Source organism: Natator depressus, chromosome 27 (assembly GCF_965152275.1).
Source record: "Natator depressus isolate rNatDep1 chromosome 27, rNatDep2.hap1, whole genome shotgun sequence".
NCBI lineage: Eukaryota > Metazoa > Chordata > Testudines > Cheloniidae > Natator > Natator depressus.
The window spans coordinates 11,253,140-11,272,721 of NC_134260.1; the positions used below are offsets into that span (position 1 = coordinate 11,253,140).

At 41.8% G+C, this 19,582-nt stretch overlaps 1 protein-coding gene across 1 annotated transcript in view; it reads right to left on the minus strand.

Moving 5' to 3' along the window:
* NPEPPS (aminopeptidase puromycin sensitive) overlaps positions 1 to 19,582 on the minus strand; it is a 61,242-nt gene that overhangs the window by 12,328 nt on the left and 29,332 nt on the right. Inside the window, exons 7-15 of the mRNA XM_074940921.1 lie at positions 19,080 to 19,176; positions 18,937 to 18,970; positions 17,327 to 17,441; positions 11,911 to 12,075; positions 10,492 to 10,596; positions 9,977 to 10,037; positions 8,860 to 8,969; positions 4,150 to 4,213; positions 2,820 to 2,959 (exon numbers count right to left, since the gene is read on the minus strand). Coding sequence (XP_074797022.1) covers positions 2,820 to 2,959; positions 4,150 to 4,213; positions 8,860 to 8,969; positions 9,977 to 10,037; positions 10,492 to 10,596; positions 11,911 to 12,075; positions 17,327 to 17,441; positions 18,937 to 18,970; positions 19,080 to 19,176 — 891 coding nt within the window. The remainder of the gene's footprint in view (positions 1 to 2,819; positions 2,960 to 4,149; positions 4,214 to 8,859; positions 8,970 to 9,976; positions 10,038 to 10,491; positions 10,597 to 11,910; positions 12,076 to 17,326; positions 17,442 to 18,936; positions 18,971 to 19,079; positions 19,177 to 19,582) is intronic.

Consider the following 19,582-nt stretch of genomic DNA (forward strand, 5'->3'; position numbering starts at 1 on the left):
GATGCACTGCTTTAGGTGGAACTCTGACCCTACTTTTGGGAGGAAGTTTTATTCTGTAAGGAAATTTTATTCTTGTAGAATACGGTATAAGGGCAGTCTGCTATCATGGCTGCCAGTTCACTGACCCGTCTAGCTGAAGTGATGGCTAACAAGAATATCACCTTCATGGAGAGGTCAGACAGGGAGCATGCTGCCAGCAGCTCGAAAGGTGGCTTTGTGAGGGTGGAGAGAATGAGGTTAAGGACCCACAGAGGTGTAAGCTTGCGTACTGGCGGAAAGGTATTGAGCAAACTCTTCACGAAATGGATAGTGGTAGGATGTGTAAACACAGAGGCACCATCCATGGGGAAGGGAAGAGTGAGGGGCACCGAGTGCTGCCAAATGGACTCGGAGAGAGACGTTTTGCAATCAAAAAGGCCCGACGTTCTGAGACTGAGAAGGTAGTCGAGGAAGATAGGTATAAATATCACACTCAGTGGGTGTTGATGTCAGCGAGCCCAAAAGATGAACCATTGCCACGTAGCCTGGTAGCTGGCCCTGGTTGATGCCCTTCTGCTTTGGTTAAGGATGTCTCGCACTGTGGTGGAGCAGGCCCTGTCTCCCCGTGAGCCCCATCCAAATATCAGGTCATGAGGTGAAAAGTGCCCGGGTTAGGGTGCTGAACCTGGCCCCAAACTTGTGTGAAGAGATCCGGGAGTGAGCGGAGGCGAAGTGGTGTGTGAGTGGAGAGTATGAGGAGGTCCATGAACCAGAACTGGTGTGGCCACAACAGGGCTACAAGTATTACGGTAGCTTGGTCCCACTGGATCTTGCATAACACTTGTGGGAGGAGGGGAATGAGGGCAAAAGGCATAGTGCAGGTCACCCGTCTAGGGGAGAAGAGTGTGGCCCTGTGAATCCTCCCCTATGGCTCCCCGCAGCAATAAAGGGGCCGCTTTCGGTTAGCAAAGAGGTCCCCGTGGGATGCCCCATTTGTGGAAGAGGTATCCGAGTGGGACTTCGTGTAACTCCCACTCATGGTCAAGGTAGAGAGTCCTTCTGAGTGAGTCGGCTAAGGAATCTTGGGTGCCTGGGAGGTATGCGGCTTGGAGCATCACATGGTGTTCGATGCACCAGTTCTAAAAGTGGATGGACTCAGTGCAGAAGGTGGCCACCCAGCTTGCTGATGTACACGACCACTGTGATGTTGTTGGGAGAGCAATTGAATGTGCCGAGACCAGATGAGAGGAAGAAATGCCTGGCACGCAAAATGGACTGCCCTCAGTTCCAGCGCATTTATGTGCATTCTGACCTCTTGTGGCATCCAACCCTCCTGGACTGTGATGGTCTAGATGGGCTCCCCAACCTGCGAGGGAGGTGTCTGTTGTGATGGTGGCCGGCAGGGTGGGAAGGATGAATGGGGTCCTGACCATGTCCTTGGAAGGATCGGTCCACCACATGAGGGAGGCCAGAACTGTTTGCAGAATAATTCTGGCCTCCAAATAGTCCTTGTTGGGTCTGTAGATGGAGAGGAGCCGCAGGTGGAGGAAACGCATGTGCAGATGTGTGTGTGGTGTGACGGAGGTATGTCCAAGGAGAGAGAGAGAGAACGAACGAGAACAGCAGACTGCGGTGTTCGGCTTGAAATGCAGGTCTGCAATTATGCCTGTCAGAGTAGCGGTCCATCAGGAGGAAGGCTCATGCCACAATGGAGCTGAGCCATGCCCCAACAAAGTGAATCATCTGTGTAGACAGGAGCACTGACTTGTCCTTGTTGATGCAAATACCTAGAGATGTGAGGAGAGTGCGAAGGGTGAGGATGGTGGAGGTGAGTTCTTGGGATAGTGCAACAAAGAGCCAGTTGCCCAGGTAGGAGTACACCGATAAGCCAAGGCAGCGTATTTGTGCTGCTATGACGGCAAAGACTTTCACGAAGACTCACGGACCCGTTGCTATGACGAAAGGGAGGACTTGGAATGGGTAGTGGTGGTGTCCTAGCTGGAAATGGAGAAATTTCTGGTGGGCCGGATGAATGTCGATGTGGAAGTAGGCATCCATGCCAAGAGCCACAAACCAGGCCCCTTGGGGGAGAGATGGGATAATCGATGCCAGTGTTACCATATGGAATTTGGATTTCCTGATTAAGGTGTTTAGTTGCTGAAGGTTAAGAATGGGACAGCGCCCATTTGATATGTAATCACTGCGAGACTGGCCCATAATGTTATTTCATGGAGTCACTTTTCAAAGTACTTCTCTACCTTAAGAATGATTATTCCTTAACCTAAGTAGTTCATATGACAGCTATCCAACAAGTGTTTTTCAGTTTTGACATTTAGATTCTGATACATGCATCACTATCTACAGAAGACCTCAACACTGAGTTTTTCACTTGCAGATCTGTACTGGCCTGATAATAGCCAGTAAAAACTCTACACACTCATGAAAGATAAACAGGACTATTTTTGGCCAGGATGGGCTTTAGTTAAGCTGTGGTTGCTATGGGGATGCACAAAAAGCCACCACAGTTCAATTCAAAAGCTGCCACAGTTTAATGGCATCGGTCAGCTTTTCCAAGCTTGGACTTCTAAATGGTTTGAGTTTACATTGTCTAGAACGCTCTTGGAAGCAAATCCTCAAAGGGAAAGGACCCCCCTAAGCAAGCACTATGGAGCAGAGCCAATGCAGGGTAATGGCACCGACAAGACCCACCAGAAGCATAGCAGGCTTGCAACACAAAAGAGTAGGAAAGGAAAATGAATGGCCTGAATGAAGCATCATGGAACATCTCAATGAGGTTGAGTTTAAGTCTCATGAGTATGTCCCCTTCTGAACAAACTCACCTTCACCCACTGGCCTGGTTTAACATCTTTCAAAACCAACGTCAGCTCTGGCTTGTCCATCAGCACTTGCATTTTGGCACAGCTGGGGTCATCACTTGTACAAATACTAATGGGAACCATCCACAGAGGGCAGTCCTCCGCTAAACAAGAGAAAAGAAAAAATGAAGCCTGAGGGAAGAAGGTAGCAGACACTTCCCGACACAGAGGTTCAGCCTAATGTTCCAGCAGGTTTCAGTGGCCAATTCAACACTACAGTTTAAAGTCAGCTTATTCTGACAGTCAGGAAAATGGCAAAGACTCTGAGAGAAAAGGATGATTTTAGAATCTGACAACAGGAGTCCATATATCACTTCTGAAATAAAACGTTCTAATTTCTGTACATGCAGTAGCTAACCAGCATTTATATCTACTTAAATTATAAACGACAAGCTTGTGCTTGCTCTTATACATGGAGAATTTACTCAGTTACTGAGGCCCACAAGATGAGCTCTTTGAGGGTATGTCTTCACTACCCGCCGGATTGGCAGGCAGTGATCGATCCAGCCGGGATTGATTGATCGTGTCTAGTCTAGATGCGATAAATCGATCCCCGAGCGCTCTCCCATCGACTTCTGTATCCAGCTCCGCGAGAGGCACAGGTGGAGTCGACGGGGTGGTAAGTCGATCTAAGTACGTCGACTTCAGCTACATTATTCACGTAGTTGAAGTTGCGTAACTTAGATCGATTCCCCTCCCGTGTAGACCAGGGCTAAGATGGCAGTCAAGGCCCTAGATTGGATATTGAACAAAGGTTTAAACATCTTAATATGCTAATATAAAAACATTTTACAGGTGAAAGTCTCTCCCCGATACATGTGATAATGACATGCAGACTCAGGATACGTCTACACTGCTGAGGAAAAACCCACAGAGCAGAGTCTTAGAGCCTGGGTCGACTGTCTCAGGCTTGTGGAGCTCAGGCTTGGGGCTAAACACGGCAGTGTTAACATTTGGACTCTGAGCCCTTCCCTGCCCTAGGTTTCAGAGCTTGGGCTTCAGCCCAAGCCCGAATGTCTACAGTTATTTTTAACCCCACACCCTCAATCAATCAACCTGTCAATCGACCTGGGCTCAGAGTTTATCTTTGCAGCATAGGACATACTCTAAAAATGCAAGAGCACCCAGGGCTTAGCTTAACTTTGGGTTTTAACAAGTATTTTAAAAAAATCTAAATCCTAAAAGGGCACCTGCCTGTGCAATCAGACAGTGCAAGAGTTGAGTTTCACGGAAGTGCTGGCGTGGCATACAATATGATGCACGGCTCGACTCCTGCTATTAGCCTTCATCTTACCGCTATATGGTCCACTGGCACAGAACTTCTTCTGGACTAACTTCAGAACTTTGTCCTCTTCTTGCTAAAAATGGAAAATAAATGCTAAAGTAGTATCGATTTCAAAAACTTCCATGATGGAAGAACATTCTCATGAAAACACAGAATAACTGGAAAATGTTTTTTCCAATTCCCCTGCTCCCACGGCTCAATCACGTGGGGCAGAGGGGTTTTTTTTGTTTTGTTTTGTTTTTTTTACTAGCAAGCAACACAACTGGAAACGGATACTAGGGTATCAGTCACTCGATTCAGAACAGAGTCCCAGCACATTTAAAGATCCACAGAGTTTAAGGCCAGAAGGGACTTCTAGATCATCTAGTCTGACCTTCTGCATAGCACAGGCCAGTAAATTTTACCCAATTACCCCTATATTAAGCAAAATAACTTGTGTGTGGCTAAAGCATATCTTCTAAAAAGGCATCCAGTCTACAAATCAAGACTCCAAGAGATTGAGAATCTGCTACTTCCGCCTTGGTAGTTTGTTCCAAAGGTTAATACTGCATGCAGTATTCCTGTATTGGTCTTCCCAGTGTTGTATAGAGCTAAAATCACCTCCCTACTCCTAACTCACTACTTCCCTGTTTATATATCCAAGAATTGCGTTAGTTCTTTTTGCCACAGCCATCACACTGGGAGATCATACTGAGTAGCTTGTCCGTTATGACCTCTAAATCACTGCTTTCCAGGATGCAGTCCCCCATTCCATAGGTATGCCTTGCATTCCTTGTTCCTAGAAGTATAATTCTGCATTTGGCTATATTAAAATGCATTTTTATTGGAACATGCTCAGCTTACCAAGCCATCCAGTATCCCTCAGTATCACTGTCCTGTTGTCATATGTTATCATTCTGCTAATCTTTGGGTTAGCTGCAAATTTTATCAGCAGTGATTTTACATTTACTTCCAGAGCATTGACGAACATGTTGAACTGTGGTAAGCCTTGTGCCAATCCCTGCAGAACCCTATTGGAAACACCCCTAATTTGATTATTATTCCCCAAAATGATGGAGATTTCAGCTCCATTATCAACAGTGGCCTCCAGTTGTCACTAAGGTATGAGTTCCTCATCTGAAGTCCCCAGCCTGTCCCATAACTGCAGGCACAGAGAACTAGAATCAAAGCAGCTGAAATGCAAACACGTCCTCAATCTATACCAATGCTGAAAGTCTAATGAAAGTACAATAGGGTCATTCTTCACAGACTCACCTACTCCAAGACTGAAAAAATGTAACCGTGGCAGTTAAGTGTCTTCAGTGCAGAAAAGCACTGTTATCTAATACATTCTAGAAACCAATAGATAAAAAAATTCGAACAGGTGATAGGAAGAAGCCCATATATTTTCATCCCTGGTATAGTATGATTCTGTAAAACTATTCAAGTGTAAAAACAAGACACAAGGGAAAAAATAGGCAAAGAAAAAAAATGTTCATTTTGGGATTCTCTTGCATCTGATTTTCCTAACTACAGCAGTGGTGATAACTGCCAAGTCAGAAAAGTGAAACAGGTATTTGGTGCCTGGAAGGACTAATCTGAAAATGATAGAATCAGGAAGTCATTTCCTGCTTCTTGTAGTTAACAGGAACAAGAGCACTCATATCATCGGAAGATTGCATGTTACAGCAGTGCTGGGCTAAGGTCAAAGGCTCTGGAAGAAAAAGTATCATTTACATGCAATGACATTTTACAGGTGAACTCCTAGAATAGAGAGGTAATAAAAAAATACTAATGAAGAGTAGAAGCAGAGACAGCTTTGCCACAGTCTGAAGGGAAATGGGGCTTCCAATGGTTTGAAGGGTTGACAAATTGATTATATAGCACAAATCTTGGAGATTAAATGCTCACAAAAATACACTCAGAAGTGCAATCAAAGGCTCTTCAATTAAGGCAGGAGTGGTCCATCAGCATAGCTACTGGAGAGAGAACTTCTCTACTGGAGCTTGGGGACATTAGCTACACAGTGCTGGTCCTCAAAGCCTGCCTGAGTCAGGCAACTTTGTCAGGAAGCACCTTTCCCAAGTTAATGCAAGCCAGCTTTGCCAAGTTTTTAGGGATCCTCATTCAGCACTGGGATGACTCAAGACAGGTTATTCGTTCATCCTTTATTTTTCTTTGAAAGTTGCTTTGCCACTTCTGCTTCAGAGTGGAGAATTGGGTTCAAGCTTGTAGGAAGCACGAAGAAAGAAGACTGGGATGATTTAAAGTGTGACGGAATGGCTATACATAGAGAATTGCTCTATGGAGGAGAATTACTCACTGGAGGAAACAGTGTCCAACCAAAGTAAAGTCCACCCTTTTCCATTTAAATGTGCTTCTGAACCTGAAAGTATAGGGCTTGAAAAGTACTGTAGGTTAAAGCTCCAATAATCAGAATTAAAGCAGAGGAGGTGACAGAAGCACCCATAGTAAATGTTCCTCAAGATGTTATGGTCCACAATGGTTGAAGAACAAGCTGGCTACATGTTTGCAATGCAACATGGCACCAAGAAAGGCAAATACAACTTTGGTCAACGTTAGCAGAAGCATCTATAAAATCATGAATGGTCTGGAGAAAGTGAATAGGGAAGTGATATTTACCCCTTCACATAACACAAGAACTTGGGGGTGTCTCCTGATGAAATTAATAGGCAGCTGGTTTAAAACAAAAGGAAGTACTTCACACACTGCACAATCAACCTATGGAACTCACTGCCAAGGGATGCTGTGAAGGCCAAAAGTATAACTGAGTTCAAAAAAGAAAGAATTAGACAACTTACTGGAGGACAGTTCCATCAATGGCTATTAGCCAAGATGGTTAGGGATGCAATCCACGCTCTGGGTGTCCTTAAACCTCCAACTGCTAGAAGATGGGACTGGACAATGGGAGTGGATCACTTGAACTTGCCCTGTTTTGTTCATTCCCTCTGAAGCATCTGGCACTGGCCACTGTCAGAAGACAGAATACTGGGCTAGATGGACCTGATCCAGAGTGGTCATTCTTATGCTCATCACATCAGAGTACAGTAGAAGATAGTGGTCTATGAAGTGCTAGTGAGACCTAGCATATTGTATTAAGTCATAAGTGCCTCAGCACCAGAAGATTTTAAGAGAAAAAGGAAAAATTATTAGTGGTGACAGAAACATTAGCTTATAAAAAGTGACTAAGTGGCTAAGCAACTACTACTGACAGGGAGGTGAGAATCATCCAACAAGTATTTGAAATGTGTAACATCAGTGATGGAAAGACACTGTATAGGATGGTATGAACTAAAAGTAAGGGGAGGACATTAAAAAGGGGGACACTTACTGAAAGCAAGATTATTAAACTGGAGAACAGTTTCCAAGGAAAGTGGTAGAAGCCCCTCTACTTAAGATACTTGGTCCAATCTAATTTTAAGTTACGAAGAATATACAGTAATCCTCTCCTAACAGTGTGATGCATCTAACTTTTATGATGCACTTGCTCAGAGGATAATTTGCCAATTTTACTGCCCCATTATAACACTCTTAATGTATATTAGGTATGATGAACTAGAGAGAATTAGAGGTCAAGAGACCAATTTATATGCAGTGTTTCAACATTTTAATTTCAAACACCACATATCTCAGCTCCTCATTCCTGCAGGTGTCTGTGACAGTCTCTCTCTGAACGACACCGAGAAAAACAGCAAACTGAAAATTTGCCACCAGAGACCATAAAAGACTTCAGAACAATTGAGGGCAGATCAGTCTTCTGGCTGTAACATTTCAGAACCAGGAAGTCTATCATGGCAGTTCATTAAACTCTTTCAGGAATTCTTTCCCAATCTCAAATTTTAGCACCTGCATAAACCAGTTCTCCTTGTTAATCCCAGAGGGCACAGACAATTTCAAGTAAATTGGAGTAATGTCAGTAAAGCGGCTACATCCCTGTCTATAAACCTGGATGATATGTTTCCTTTGAGAAACCTGAGCTAATACAGCCCTTCACATCATTCATTCAGCCACAGGATTGCTGGATTCACCCTGGATTTACTTTGAATTTCACTCAGAAAGTGACTTACTAATGGATCGCAGCTACCTTTGTCATATACTATGAGGATCCTAGGGATTGTAGCCCACTAGCAAGACTGGCCATGCATCTTAATCCACAGCTGATTCATTAACACAAGGAAGACTGATAGGGCCAATCTCCTAAAGTCATTGTAATTAAACTGGAACGAGAAGTGAGTCATGCCAGGTATTCTCTCCCCTATACTTGATGCACACTCAGAACAAAAAGGATACTTAATGTCTAAGCTCCAAGCACATGAGCTGGACGCATCAGGAGAATGAACTCCATACCACTATGAAGAGCATTCCCCAAGGAAAGGGATAGAAGCTCCTCTACTTTAAGATACTTTGTCCAGTCTAATTTTAAATTATGAAGAATATACAATAATCCTCCCACAACAGTATGATAGCACCCAACTTTTATGTTCAATCTAACAGCATTCTCCATCCCTTCAGGAGCAGATTTTGTCACTGAATAAAAGCAAGTCACTGCACTGCCTCCTGATCAAACAGAAGAAAGATCTGAAATGACTGGATACTATTAAAAAGTGATCCAGGACACTTAAGTAAGGTAGTGTTTTGTTCTGAAGTGCAGAGGAACATTTAGTGTAACTGGAATTTCAAAACCTCTAATGATGTTCTGTTTTTATTATCACAATTTACCTGCTCTGCTTCCACATAAATGAGTGGGAATCCCATTTGTTTGGTCCATGTATTCATTACAGCAGCTATAGGTTTACCACTGGCTTTCTCCAGGCTCTCCCAAAGGTCCTCTGTAGAAGAAAAATCACCAGTCTAAGGGTTCCCAAATTCTGCCCCCCGCCCCGCCCCAAACACACACACAAAAATGTAAATCTAAACACACATTAAAAGCTATTAAGGCCACTATACTGGCACCATCAAGGAGTCTAATTTGTGTCATTTTATTTATTCTTATTGTCACAAATATACCTAATCAGAAGCTAAAGATGCCTCCCTCCGCGGTTTTATGCTCCATTTTTGTAAAGTTACACTATAACAGAGATCACGCAGTTAGAATAAGCAGCAGTTTAAACCTCCCATGGAAAACGTCAGCCTCTTCATTAGGATTCCAAAGAGTATCATTTGTAATGCATTGTTATCAAAAGATCTGGAGTAAGTAATGAAACATTCAGAACTGTACCAGGCTTCAAAAACAACTGCTCTCTTCTCTACATACTTTCACATATTATGCCCAGGAGCATTACTGAACATCTGGATCACTTATACCTAAATGACAGAGAGCTCCTTATTCCACTTCAGAATTTTAACTTTGATACACAGTAAATCGCCATGTGAAATAAGTGCCAAGATACGCTGGACACAACCTCATTTGATCCGTTTAATCCCACATGTGATCAGTTCTGCAAATGGAAATTTGCAGAAGCCTTAATGGCCAATTATCAACTTACTCTGAAAAACCAACCACTCATTAGAAAAAAGCCTCAAGGGCAAAAATTCTGAATTAGACTACTGCACAGGCAGCTTTACTGAGGTAAAAACAGCTCTTTCAGATCATTGTGCTTGTGTACTCCGGAGGTTAGAGAAACGGATTGGGAGAAAGCCAAGAGTATATTGGGTTCTAATCCAGGCTGAGCTACTGACTCATTACATGACCTCAAGTGCAAGTCTATTGACTTCCTTGCATCTCAGTCAACTCAGCAGGGAAACTGGGTATTTTAGAAACCCAAGATACCGCTGACAATTTAATTCTCCAGAGTTGAGCTTTCCTGGATAAAGTACAAGAATAACTGCTGATTACCTGTAGCTGCATTCCTCTGCTGGAACCTGGTTAAGTACAAATGCATTCCTTTCCGAAAATCCTAGAAACATACAATTAAACATTAATTGCACCAGAAAGGAGGTTCTTACTTGCCTTCCAGTGCAGTGCACTTACTTCCACACACCAGTCAAAGATCCCTAGCACCGGTTTTACTTATCTGCCACTCTCCTAGGTTGTGACATTAGGCACCAAAATGGCTTTGTAGCATTATTGGTAGGTGACATTCAAGCTTCAAATGCATTTAGAACTTTTAAACAATCATGTTTCTATATTGTCCGAATAGCTTACTTCCCCCTTGAATTTATTCAGGGTGTTTACATTTCCTCTTGAAGTGTAGTTATGGCTCCCCAAAACTCAGTGGGAGAATTAGTGTTCAGAAATATAAACGTTCAGCAACCAGAAATGACAAACATACATCTGTTTTTAACTGTTCAATAAGAGTTTTTACTAACAATCTGAATTAAATTGTGTACAATAGCATTGTGCATTTTTACCTCATCTCCAATGTAGTCATGTAACATTCGGATTACAGATGCTCCTTTGCTATAAGAAATAGCATCAAATATTTCGTCTACTTCAGATGGGTGGCCCACGCTGACCTGGGGTTTACAGTACAACATGTAGTTAGAACAAGCAACATCTTATCTGCAACTCCAGTTCCAATGAACAGAACAAAAAAGTCTCAATAGCCAATGCTAAAACAATATTCTTATTTAATAGTTCAGCTAGAGAGGAGGTTCATATAGCCTATCTCCATGTCTGAATCTCTTACTAAGCCTACCTAATATGCCTCTTCAACTAGATATGTTCAGAGATGGCAGTGTTAGGATTCATTTATAGGTTGACAGTCTTGTGCTTAGGTTCCAGCCCCTAATAAATAGGTCTGAAGGTCTTGTCCCAGTCCTTTGTGGCCCATGATCTACACTCAAACACTCACACTTTGACTTGACTAAATTTGGTTGAGCTCAAAGTAAAAAAATAATATAATGAAAACTGGTTACTGATGGGGCAATGAGAAAAGTAAACTTCTAAGAGTACCAGCACTGTACCTGCCTGTGGGTGATAGCAGTACATCGACAAGTATCCAAAATTCCCTGTTACGCAAAGCAGGATCATGCCCCCTGATATCTATTACATTAAGAATTTCCTTGATTATCTGAAAGCTTGACTGAACATATTAAATCCCTGTCACATTTATATAATGGAGGCTAGACTCTAAATATAGATGAATAGATCCAACAGCTACTACCTCACCTGTACAAATACTAAGCAGATGAGCAGCCTAATTTTCAAAGTTTTAAATGACATTTTATGCATTTTTAGGTTAAGGTGCCAGACCTACAGCCCAGAAGACTTACATTCTTATTTGTTCACAGAACAGGTACAGCACAAGCAGCGGCAACATGAGTTTCCTCATATTGTCCTGTTAATTGGCCTCAAATTCTGAACCGGAGTGACCACCTCTAAGGATTACAGGGAAGTTACTGCCCTCTGGTCTACCCTTCCCTCACTGCTGAGGCTCAAAGATACCAATCAGTGGTGGCTGCTTCTAATGTGGGCAAGTATTGACTAGGAACTGGACTGAGACCCAACAACTCATTTCACTGTTGTCAGAGGAAAAACCATGTGTTTTGGTCACTAGTTTGCCAGCTCAAGTCAGTAGAGATGAAAGTGTCTTTAAACCATTACCAATTGCTTGAGCTTTCAGATCTCCCTTAAGTACTACTTTTACTAGAAGAGTCCTTCCTATTTTAACAGAAAATCTACTAGATGCAAAAGCAATTTGAGATTTTGCTTTGCATTGTGAATGCCTGCACACTTCCCTCCTTTCTAGCTATCAGTGGAAGGTTTCTACCAAGAATTCCTAGTTGAACTGAAAGAGAGAATGCCAGTAGCAGGGAGTTACAGCTCACTTCAATAGGATGACTGTTGTCTAAGGCATCAAGCTCTTGAGCTCGTGTGTAATCAGCAGAAACAAACTGAGTCCAGATATCATATTCTGGGAAGCAGTGGTCTACACAGAGATACTCAATCCAGGAAGCAAAGCCTTCATTCAGCCAGAGGTGGGTCCACCATTCCTGGAAAGAAAAGAGTATTTGAATATAAAATGCTTTATTTCTCTAGTTTCACTTATTTTAACTCTTCCTACTCACTCAACTAAAAAGTCTGCATTACAGACTATAACCTATTAACGGCCCAGTTAACCGCAAATCAGAGAGAAAGGTCTACTGAGCTGGTATCTGAATTCCACAATACGGAGAAGTCAAATTCAGGAAGTGGAATAGAATACACAGCAGACTGGTTACACAAAAGTATCCCCTTTAGCCTTAGAACAGCTTGTGGACTGAACTGAACCCAGTGCAGAATGGCCTATCTAGCAACTATTTGCTAGGCGAGATGTGCTTCCAAGAACTCAAAATGGAGAGGGCAAACCTGCAGATGGTACAAAAGAAATTGCTGTACAAGCTGCATATGAGGCTGGATTTGAGCACAGAGCCACAGAGGGAACAGTTACAGGAAGCTGACAAGGGAAGACCAGATTGGGGAAGCTGTCTGTGGCATGGAAGGCCACAGTTCAACGAAGTAGCCAAATCCTGGAAAAGGCCTCCATCAATCACAGCTGCACAGGAATTTTTGTATTAATGTCCTTACAGGTAATGGAAAAGGAGTTTGGATACCTGAGGGAGAAAGAATACTGTTGTAAACAGATACTGAAAACCTGAAATCTAGTAATTTTTTTCTTGAAAAAGGAAGTTAAAGTAATTTCTGGATTATACCTATCCAAGACTCAGTAACTGACAATTTTTGCAGGTGTACAATTATATGTGCTATATTTTAAATGCATGTTCCTTCCCCATCCCTGGCTAAGAGAGAGAATGTCTACTGTACTGAGATAAGGAAACAGACTACATGTGAAACTGAAAAAAAAAAATATAGAGGAAAAGACTTGCCCATCCTCTTATTTCTTTCAGATATAGTACTCTTACTTACAAAAACAGTGGTAGGTAAATTCAGATATGTTTGATTAAGTTGCCATGTCTATTTAAGGAGAAGAAAAGTGCTGCAGAGTCAACCCAATAAAAATTCAGCCACACAGCAATTCTACTTCCTAGTTAAGAATGAAACATCACAGAGGGAATATGATAAGAAATAATTTTACTGACATTCTACACAGATAAGTCCAACATTATTTATTTTTAGAGCGGAGACTGTCCAATTTTCATTATAGTTCTGATTAAATCTGTTTTCAAGACAAAGTTCCAGAACTTAAATGTAGTACTGGTGTCAAAAGATTAATGCAACTGTGAAAAATGAAAGACATTCAACTTTACTTTCAAACTCCCAACAAGTCAGGTTTTTTCTGTATTAATTTCATGAAGTATAAGTGGCTGTCAGTCACATGCTAAGTGCAACAAGCTGCTAGCCTACCCCAGTGAAAACTAAAGACCGGGGTAGACAACTACAGTCTTGTTGCTCAGGCATCCATTTATTTCCCAGAACTATTTTGATTCCAATTAGTTTAACATCCTCAGTGTTAAAGAGCTGGCATTTGAGGGCTGTGCAATCAGGTAAGATCCAACACTGGCACACTGTAACCATGATGTAACTGACACTTCCTGCAGTGATAGTATCTTTGTTCCCTGTGTGCAACAAGCTACCTGAAATGGGAAAGTGAAAGACTTTCATTTCACAAAACAATCCTATTTCAAATACAAAAAATTTGAAAATATGAAAATTAAAAGAAAAAACTTTATGAATGGCACAAAGCTTCAAAAGGGAAAGAAAATGTAAAACTTCATCAAAGCAGCCAAGCCCTTATAAGACAAGTAATATTGCTTTGTTAAATGCCTTACTGTAGTGGTTCCCAAGCTGCGGTTAGACCACTGATGGTCTGTGAGCCACTGGTGTCCCAAAAGCACTTGCTAGTGATCCACAAAGAACTGGTTGATCACACAATGCCAGCTCTCTTAATTTCCAGCTGTCCAACTGCATTAAAAGCTAAAAATACATTATACACTATCCTAATACAGTACAGACCCGTTTACACGCGGGTGTCGGGAGTCAAGCCGTCATGACCGCATGTTAACGGACCGCGGGCTAAGAAGGCTATGCTGAAAAAAGTGTCTATGATTCACTTAGAAAAAAACGCCGTTATTTTCTGCGCTTTCTGGCTCACTTTTTTTCTCTCTCTTATGAAGTCTGTCATTCGCCACAGATGAATGATTTGGATATTTTCCACATTTTGCCCCTCCATAAATCTTACAACAGTTTCTACAGCACTAAAGGCTTCTGTGGGCGAAACGTTGACCTTTTCAACGACATCCTCACCATCACTTTCGCAGTCCGACGTAGCCTCGCAGCCCATTAATATTTCTTCCTCAGACAGAAAATCTGAAGTCTGGCAATCTTCATCCATCTCCAGCCACTTGGTAATGATTTCCGGCAATGGATCCACACTAAAATCTTTTATAATTTGAAAGAGAAGTTTACCTTTATCTTCTTTTGTCTGTGTGCGTGTTCGTAGGACGTCTTCTTCCGAAAATCCTTCAAAGTCTGGCTCTGAATCAGTGCCACTGCTGGAGTTTTCCGAGTCTGAGCCATCTTTGACAGAAAAGGCATCACCGAGACCCTTCATCCAGCAGTTTTCAATGGACTTTTGTTTTACTCCATCCCAAGCTTTTTTAACTAAATAAATAATTTCCTTCATGTTTAACTGTTTCAGGAATTCGGAAATGCCTGAAGACGCGCATGACACGATCACCGAAATCAGGCTCCTGTCAATAATTGTTTTTAAAATTCTGAATAATGCCCTGGTCTAAAAGTTGAATTTTTGATGTTGTGTTGAATGGTAGGTATAGCACTTGAATTTTTCCATCGCTCGATACCAGTGATTCGGCTGGAGAATTGGCTGGACAATTGTCAAGTAGCAAAAGTGCTTTGGCTTCGAGTTTCTTCGACCGCAGATGCTTACAAACAGCGGGAACAAAGCGGTTGTGGAACCAGTTGTTGAAAATGTGTCTTGTCATCCAAGCATTTTTGCTGTTAGCATATACTATTAGCAGTTTGGCTCTATTGAGGGATTAAAGCAGCGAGGGTTATGGAAGTGGCCAATGAGAAGAGGGGCATGCTTATGGCTGCCCATCTTATTACTACAAAAAAGAAAAGTCACACTATCTTTTTTAATCCAGCTGTTTTCTGTCTCTCATAATTAAAGGCTAAAGTCTTATCAGGTAGCAGTTTTGCAAATAAAGCTGTTTCATCACAATTATAAAGTTGTTTTTCGTGGTAGTCTTCATTTTGTAAAAGAGATTTTAACTCTGCAGGAAACGCATTCGCGGCCGATTCATCGGCTGATCGGCTTTCTCCAGAAATCGATACCTGTGCTACTGCCATGATGCTTTTTAAAACGACTTATAAACCCCTTGCTGGCTTGGAATGATTCATCCCCCATTAAATTTCCAAATTTTGTAGCTTGGGCTTGAAGCATTGGCCCACTTATTCCTTTCAGCCTTTCCCGAGCAAACCCCGTGCGTGTGGCTTTGTCTATTGTGGGTTTTACTGAATAGCGCACACATTCTCGCTTAAGCCCTGAGGCAGAATCGATATTTTGTACAAAGCCGTTCAATTTAGATTTGGTTTTTAGCCATCCTCGGAGAGTAGATTCGGCAATCCCAGTATCTTTTGAAACTTCGGCCTGGGTTTCTCCGCTATTTATTCGATCTGTTGCAGCTGGCTTTTCTTCTACAGTGTAGGAACGCTGATGCTTGCCCTCTGCCATTATATTAGGCCTACGGTTAAAATTTTCTAATGTAGTATATATATTACTATAACACTACTATATATTGTATCTCTCTCTAGCGTGACAATGACTAAGCGTGCATGCAATATCGGTAAAGACATACAACACGTTTCCAGTTCCACACTTCCTGTCGATTTCTATGTCAGTGAGTTAGTGAGCAAATCCGTAGCGCTACAGAGCAAGTTCCTGTACTGCGTGTTAACGAGTCTCGTGTGTTAAACAGGGAGCAGTGGAAGGCATGGCGCTACCTTGCGTAAACGGGTCTCTACTGTATTACTTTTCCTCTTATTTGCTGTTGCTGTCACAGGGATGGGACTTGAGTCACTGAGGGAGGTAGCCTGTGCAATTGTGAATGGGAAAAGAAGTGGTGCACAAGACTTTCTATTATGATGCATGCCACACTATGGAAAAGTCTGAAAACCCCTTCCTTACTGCTTTCCCTGTGAAGTGACATCTAAATCTATCTTCCACCCAAGTCATGACCTCTGTTTTGGCAGCCTAAAAGATACGGCTAGGAAACTGCTGGCCCCAGAAGCCATGCTCTTTTTGCTGCAGTGCTTCTAGTTCAATTACCAAACATACTCTGCTTTTGACAACACATAAGCTTCCTAATATGTAACATGGTTGGCTTCCAAGGACTCATTAGCAGGGTTTTTTTGATGGGGCTTCAGAGGAAAGAGAGCGTCAGGCTACAACAACGCTGCAAAGATCTAATCAGGATCTAATCAGGATCGGCAGAGGCCATTTGTCAGCAGACACTTCAGTAAACATGGCTTTCAGGTTTGTAAGCACAGTGGGGAGTTTATTAGCACCTTTCAACCTGCTGCCTCTCACGTACTTTTATTCCCATCTAAATGGCTTCAGCTTCAATCATTCAGAAGACTGGTTCCCTATGGACCCAAAATAATCTATGTCAGCTACTACCAGGCAACTTTTCAACTAATGGATTAGAATAATACAGTCCCAGTGTCACAAACTGAGAAGGCCTGCTTAGTATGAAAAGTTGCTGATGACACAGTGAATCATCCCTACCAGAAAGGAAAATGATGATTTATCACTTTAGAAGTAATCTAATATGGTGGCTTAACTCATTTCCATGGAAACTTGCTGTTCTCTTCCCACTCTCTGACTATATTCAAACAGACGCAGTCAACTTCTTAACATTAATTCATGCACACATGAACTAGAACAGGTTAATTAGCATTTTTCTCTTTATACATCTGTTCTTCAGGAGCATCTGGTCAAGTATTTTAAAATCCACTTTAAAAAGACAGCTTTGTAAAGTATCTACTCAACCTGTCTATTACATGATACTGTAGGGGGCACATGAAGAATCTAGGAGAAGCATGTCAAATCTAAACATACGATACATCTCTTCTTAATTAACTTGCAAGCGTCTTGGGGTGGGGACAGTCTTTTTGTTCTGCATTTGTACAGTGCCTAGCACAATGTGGTGCTGTTCCATGATTAGGGCTTCTAGGTGCTATGGTAATACAAATAATAATAAAAATACTTTAAATATTAAATACCATTGTGACAAGGTTTCCAAACCACTGATGAGCAAGTTCGTGCCCCACAACCAAAGCAACCCATTGGCGGGACGAAGAGCAGGAGTTTTTGGGATCAATCAGCAGTGCAGTCTCCCTGTTTTTTAAGAAATAAAGAAATTAATTGAGCAGCACACACCTGGGAAAAATAAGACTTCAAAGTCTGAATTACCTAAGCAACCTACAAACATGATCCGCACAACTGAAAAACAGAAGTTGTTTCAGTTTGCGCATAAAAGCAGTTACATTAAATTTCAGAGCTGTTGGGATGAGTTGGGGCAACACTTTCTCAAAGTATGCATGAAATCAAGGGCAAGAAACCCAGACAGGAGAAAAACTTTATTCTGCAAAAAATAGTCCAGCTACATGACTAGAAAAAACAGGGGGAAGTCTCACCTTGACTGCAATTTGCTTTCACACTTCATAATGTATGCAAACCAAGCCTTCTTTCCCACACTCAACCCAGAGGGAGTCTCCACTCATCCACGTGCCCAATCATCAGTCGTGTTACATTTACCATCTCAGATGCATACGAATATCCACACACAGACACACAAACTCATTTCACTTGTGATCCTATAAGGGAAACTCTAAAGAAATCTACAAACACCTGCAACACAACCATGGCTCAGTAGGTCAATCAGAAGAGACTTTTAGACTCCTGCAACTCTAAGGGGGAAAAATGTCTTGGATAAAATATAGCCTGCACATTATGCCAGCCTCCTATCTATCATACAGGTAAGAGGCAAAACTGCCAATCTGAATGCAAGGGGAGAACATAGCACTAGCATTAAAGCAGGCTTTCAAAATTCTACTCACTCAGGGCAAATAATTTTTGCACAGAGAAAAAAATATCAGTTCTCATCAGCACGGTAGAGCAAGCAAGTAGATTTTGTGCATGGGCTAGTAATTTTTCATGACAATTTTGTAAGGCCAAATTAATGGAGTAAATTTAAAAGAAGAAAAATCCTGAAATATCACTTCAATGCTAATTAATCTAGAGCTAATGAGAGTCCCATGTTGCAGAGGCTGAAGGGAGCGCCTTCCAACAGCTGAAAACAAACACGAGACTATCAAGCAGAAGGTATGAAATTTAGCTCATCTGATCAAGCAACTGAAAATGGAAGGCAAGGTAAAGTTTTAAAAATTACTCAACCCACATGTTTGTCCTATGGTTGCAGAAGTTTACTGACTTTGGCTAGAACATGCAAAAAATCAAAAACAGTTTTCTAAGCTGTGTAAATAACTACAAAACCTTGGGAGAGGGCCGGGGGGGGGGAGGGGGGGGGAGAGAATGTAGCCAAGAAAACACTTTCCTTTTCTGCAGAAGCTGCTGCTGCCAGATGCTTTTAAAATCTTTCAGGCTATCTTGGCCATTAGTCTTAAAAGCTCATTCTTGCCCTTCTGAGATGTGAACACCAGTGCATTCTGGTGTAAAAGCCTAAAATTACTCAAGACTGAAGCTAGAGTTTGGAGGAAGTTACTCAACCTTACTTGGGATGAAGCCCAATCATTACAGCTCCCTAAAACCAGTTTGATTGCCTCCAAAATTAGTGAACAAAGGGGGGAAAGACAGTATTTTAACAGCATACCTATAAGTAACAAGGCCCCAGTTCTCCATGGCACCTTTATAAAATAAATACAAAGGTTTATTGACATTGATACACACCTCTTCCTAAATGTTTAAAATTCAAAGAAAATCAATACCGTTCAGCAATAAAGTGAGTTACTTTACCAGCTGCAAAGTCTGCAATAGCTATGAGATCAATTTTAGGAAGAGGATAAGGAACATTGAAGTAGCCCTTATAAAAAGGCAGAGTTTTAGCAGCAACCTATAAAAAAATAAAAGGAAAAACCTAGTAAACATTTTGAACTAACTCACAATGATAGGCCAGAACTGACATTTCCACAGGCTGTAAGTACTCCAGAAAGCAGCACATACTGGCTCTCTTCCCCAGAAATCCCACTTCTAAAAGGTGGGACTTCCAGGAATGCCAGAGTACCAACATTTGGAAGTACCCCAATTTTTTCCAGGCTTCAGCAAATCTCTACTACCTTACACTGACTTTATATAAAAGGTGATAACGCTAAATCATCTCAGTTGGGTCAGAATCTAGATTTTTGTCATGACTTCATGTTTTCTTTGTATGTAATGAATTTCAGTTTACTATCAAGCCTTGTTTCTCCATGTCACTAATCAAACCAAAACCAAAGCAGCATGACAAGTTTCACATTAAT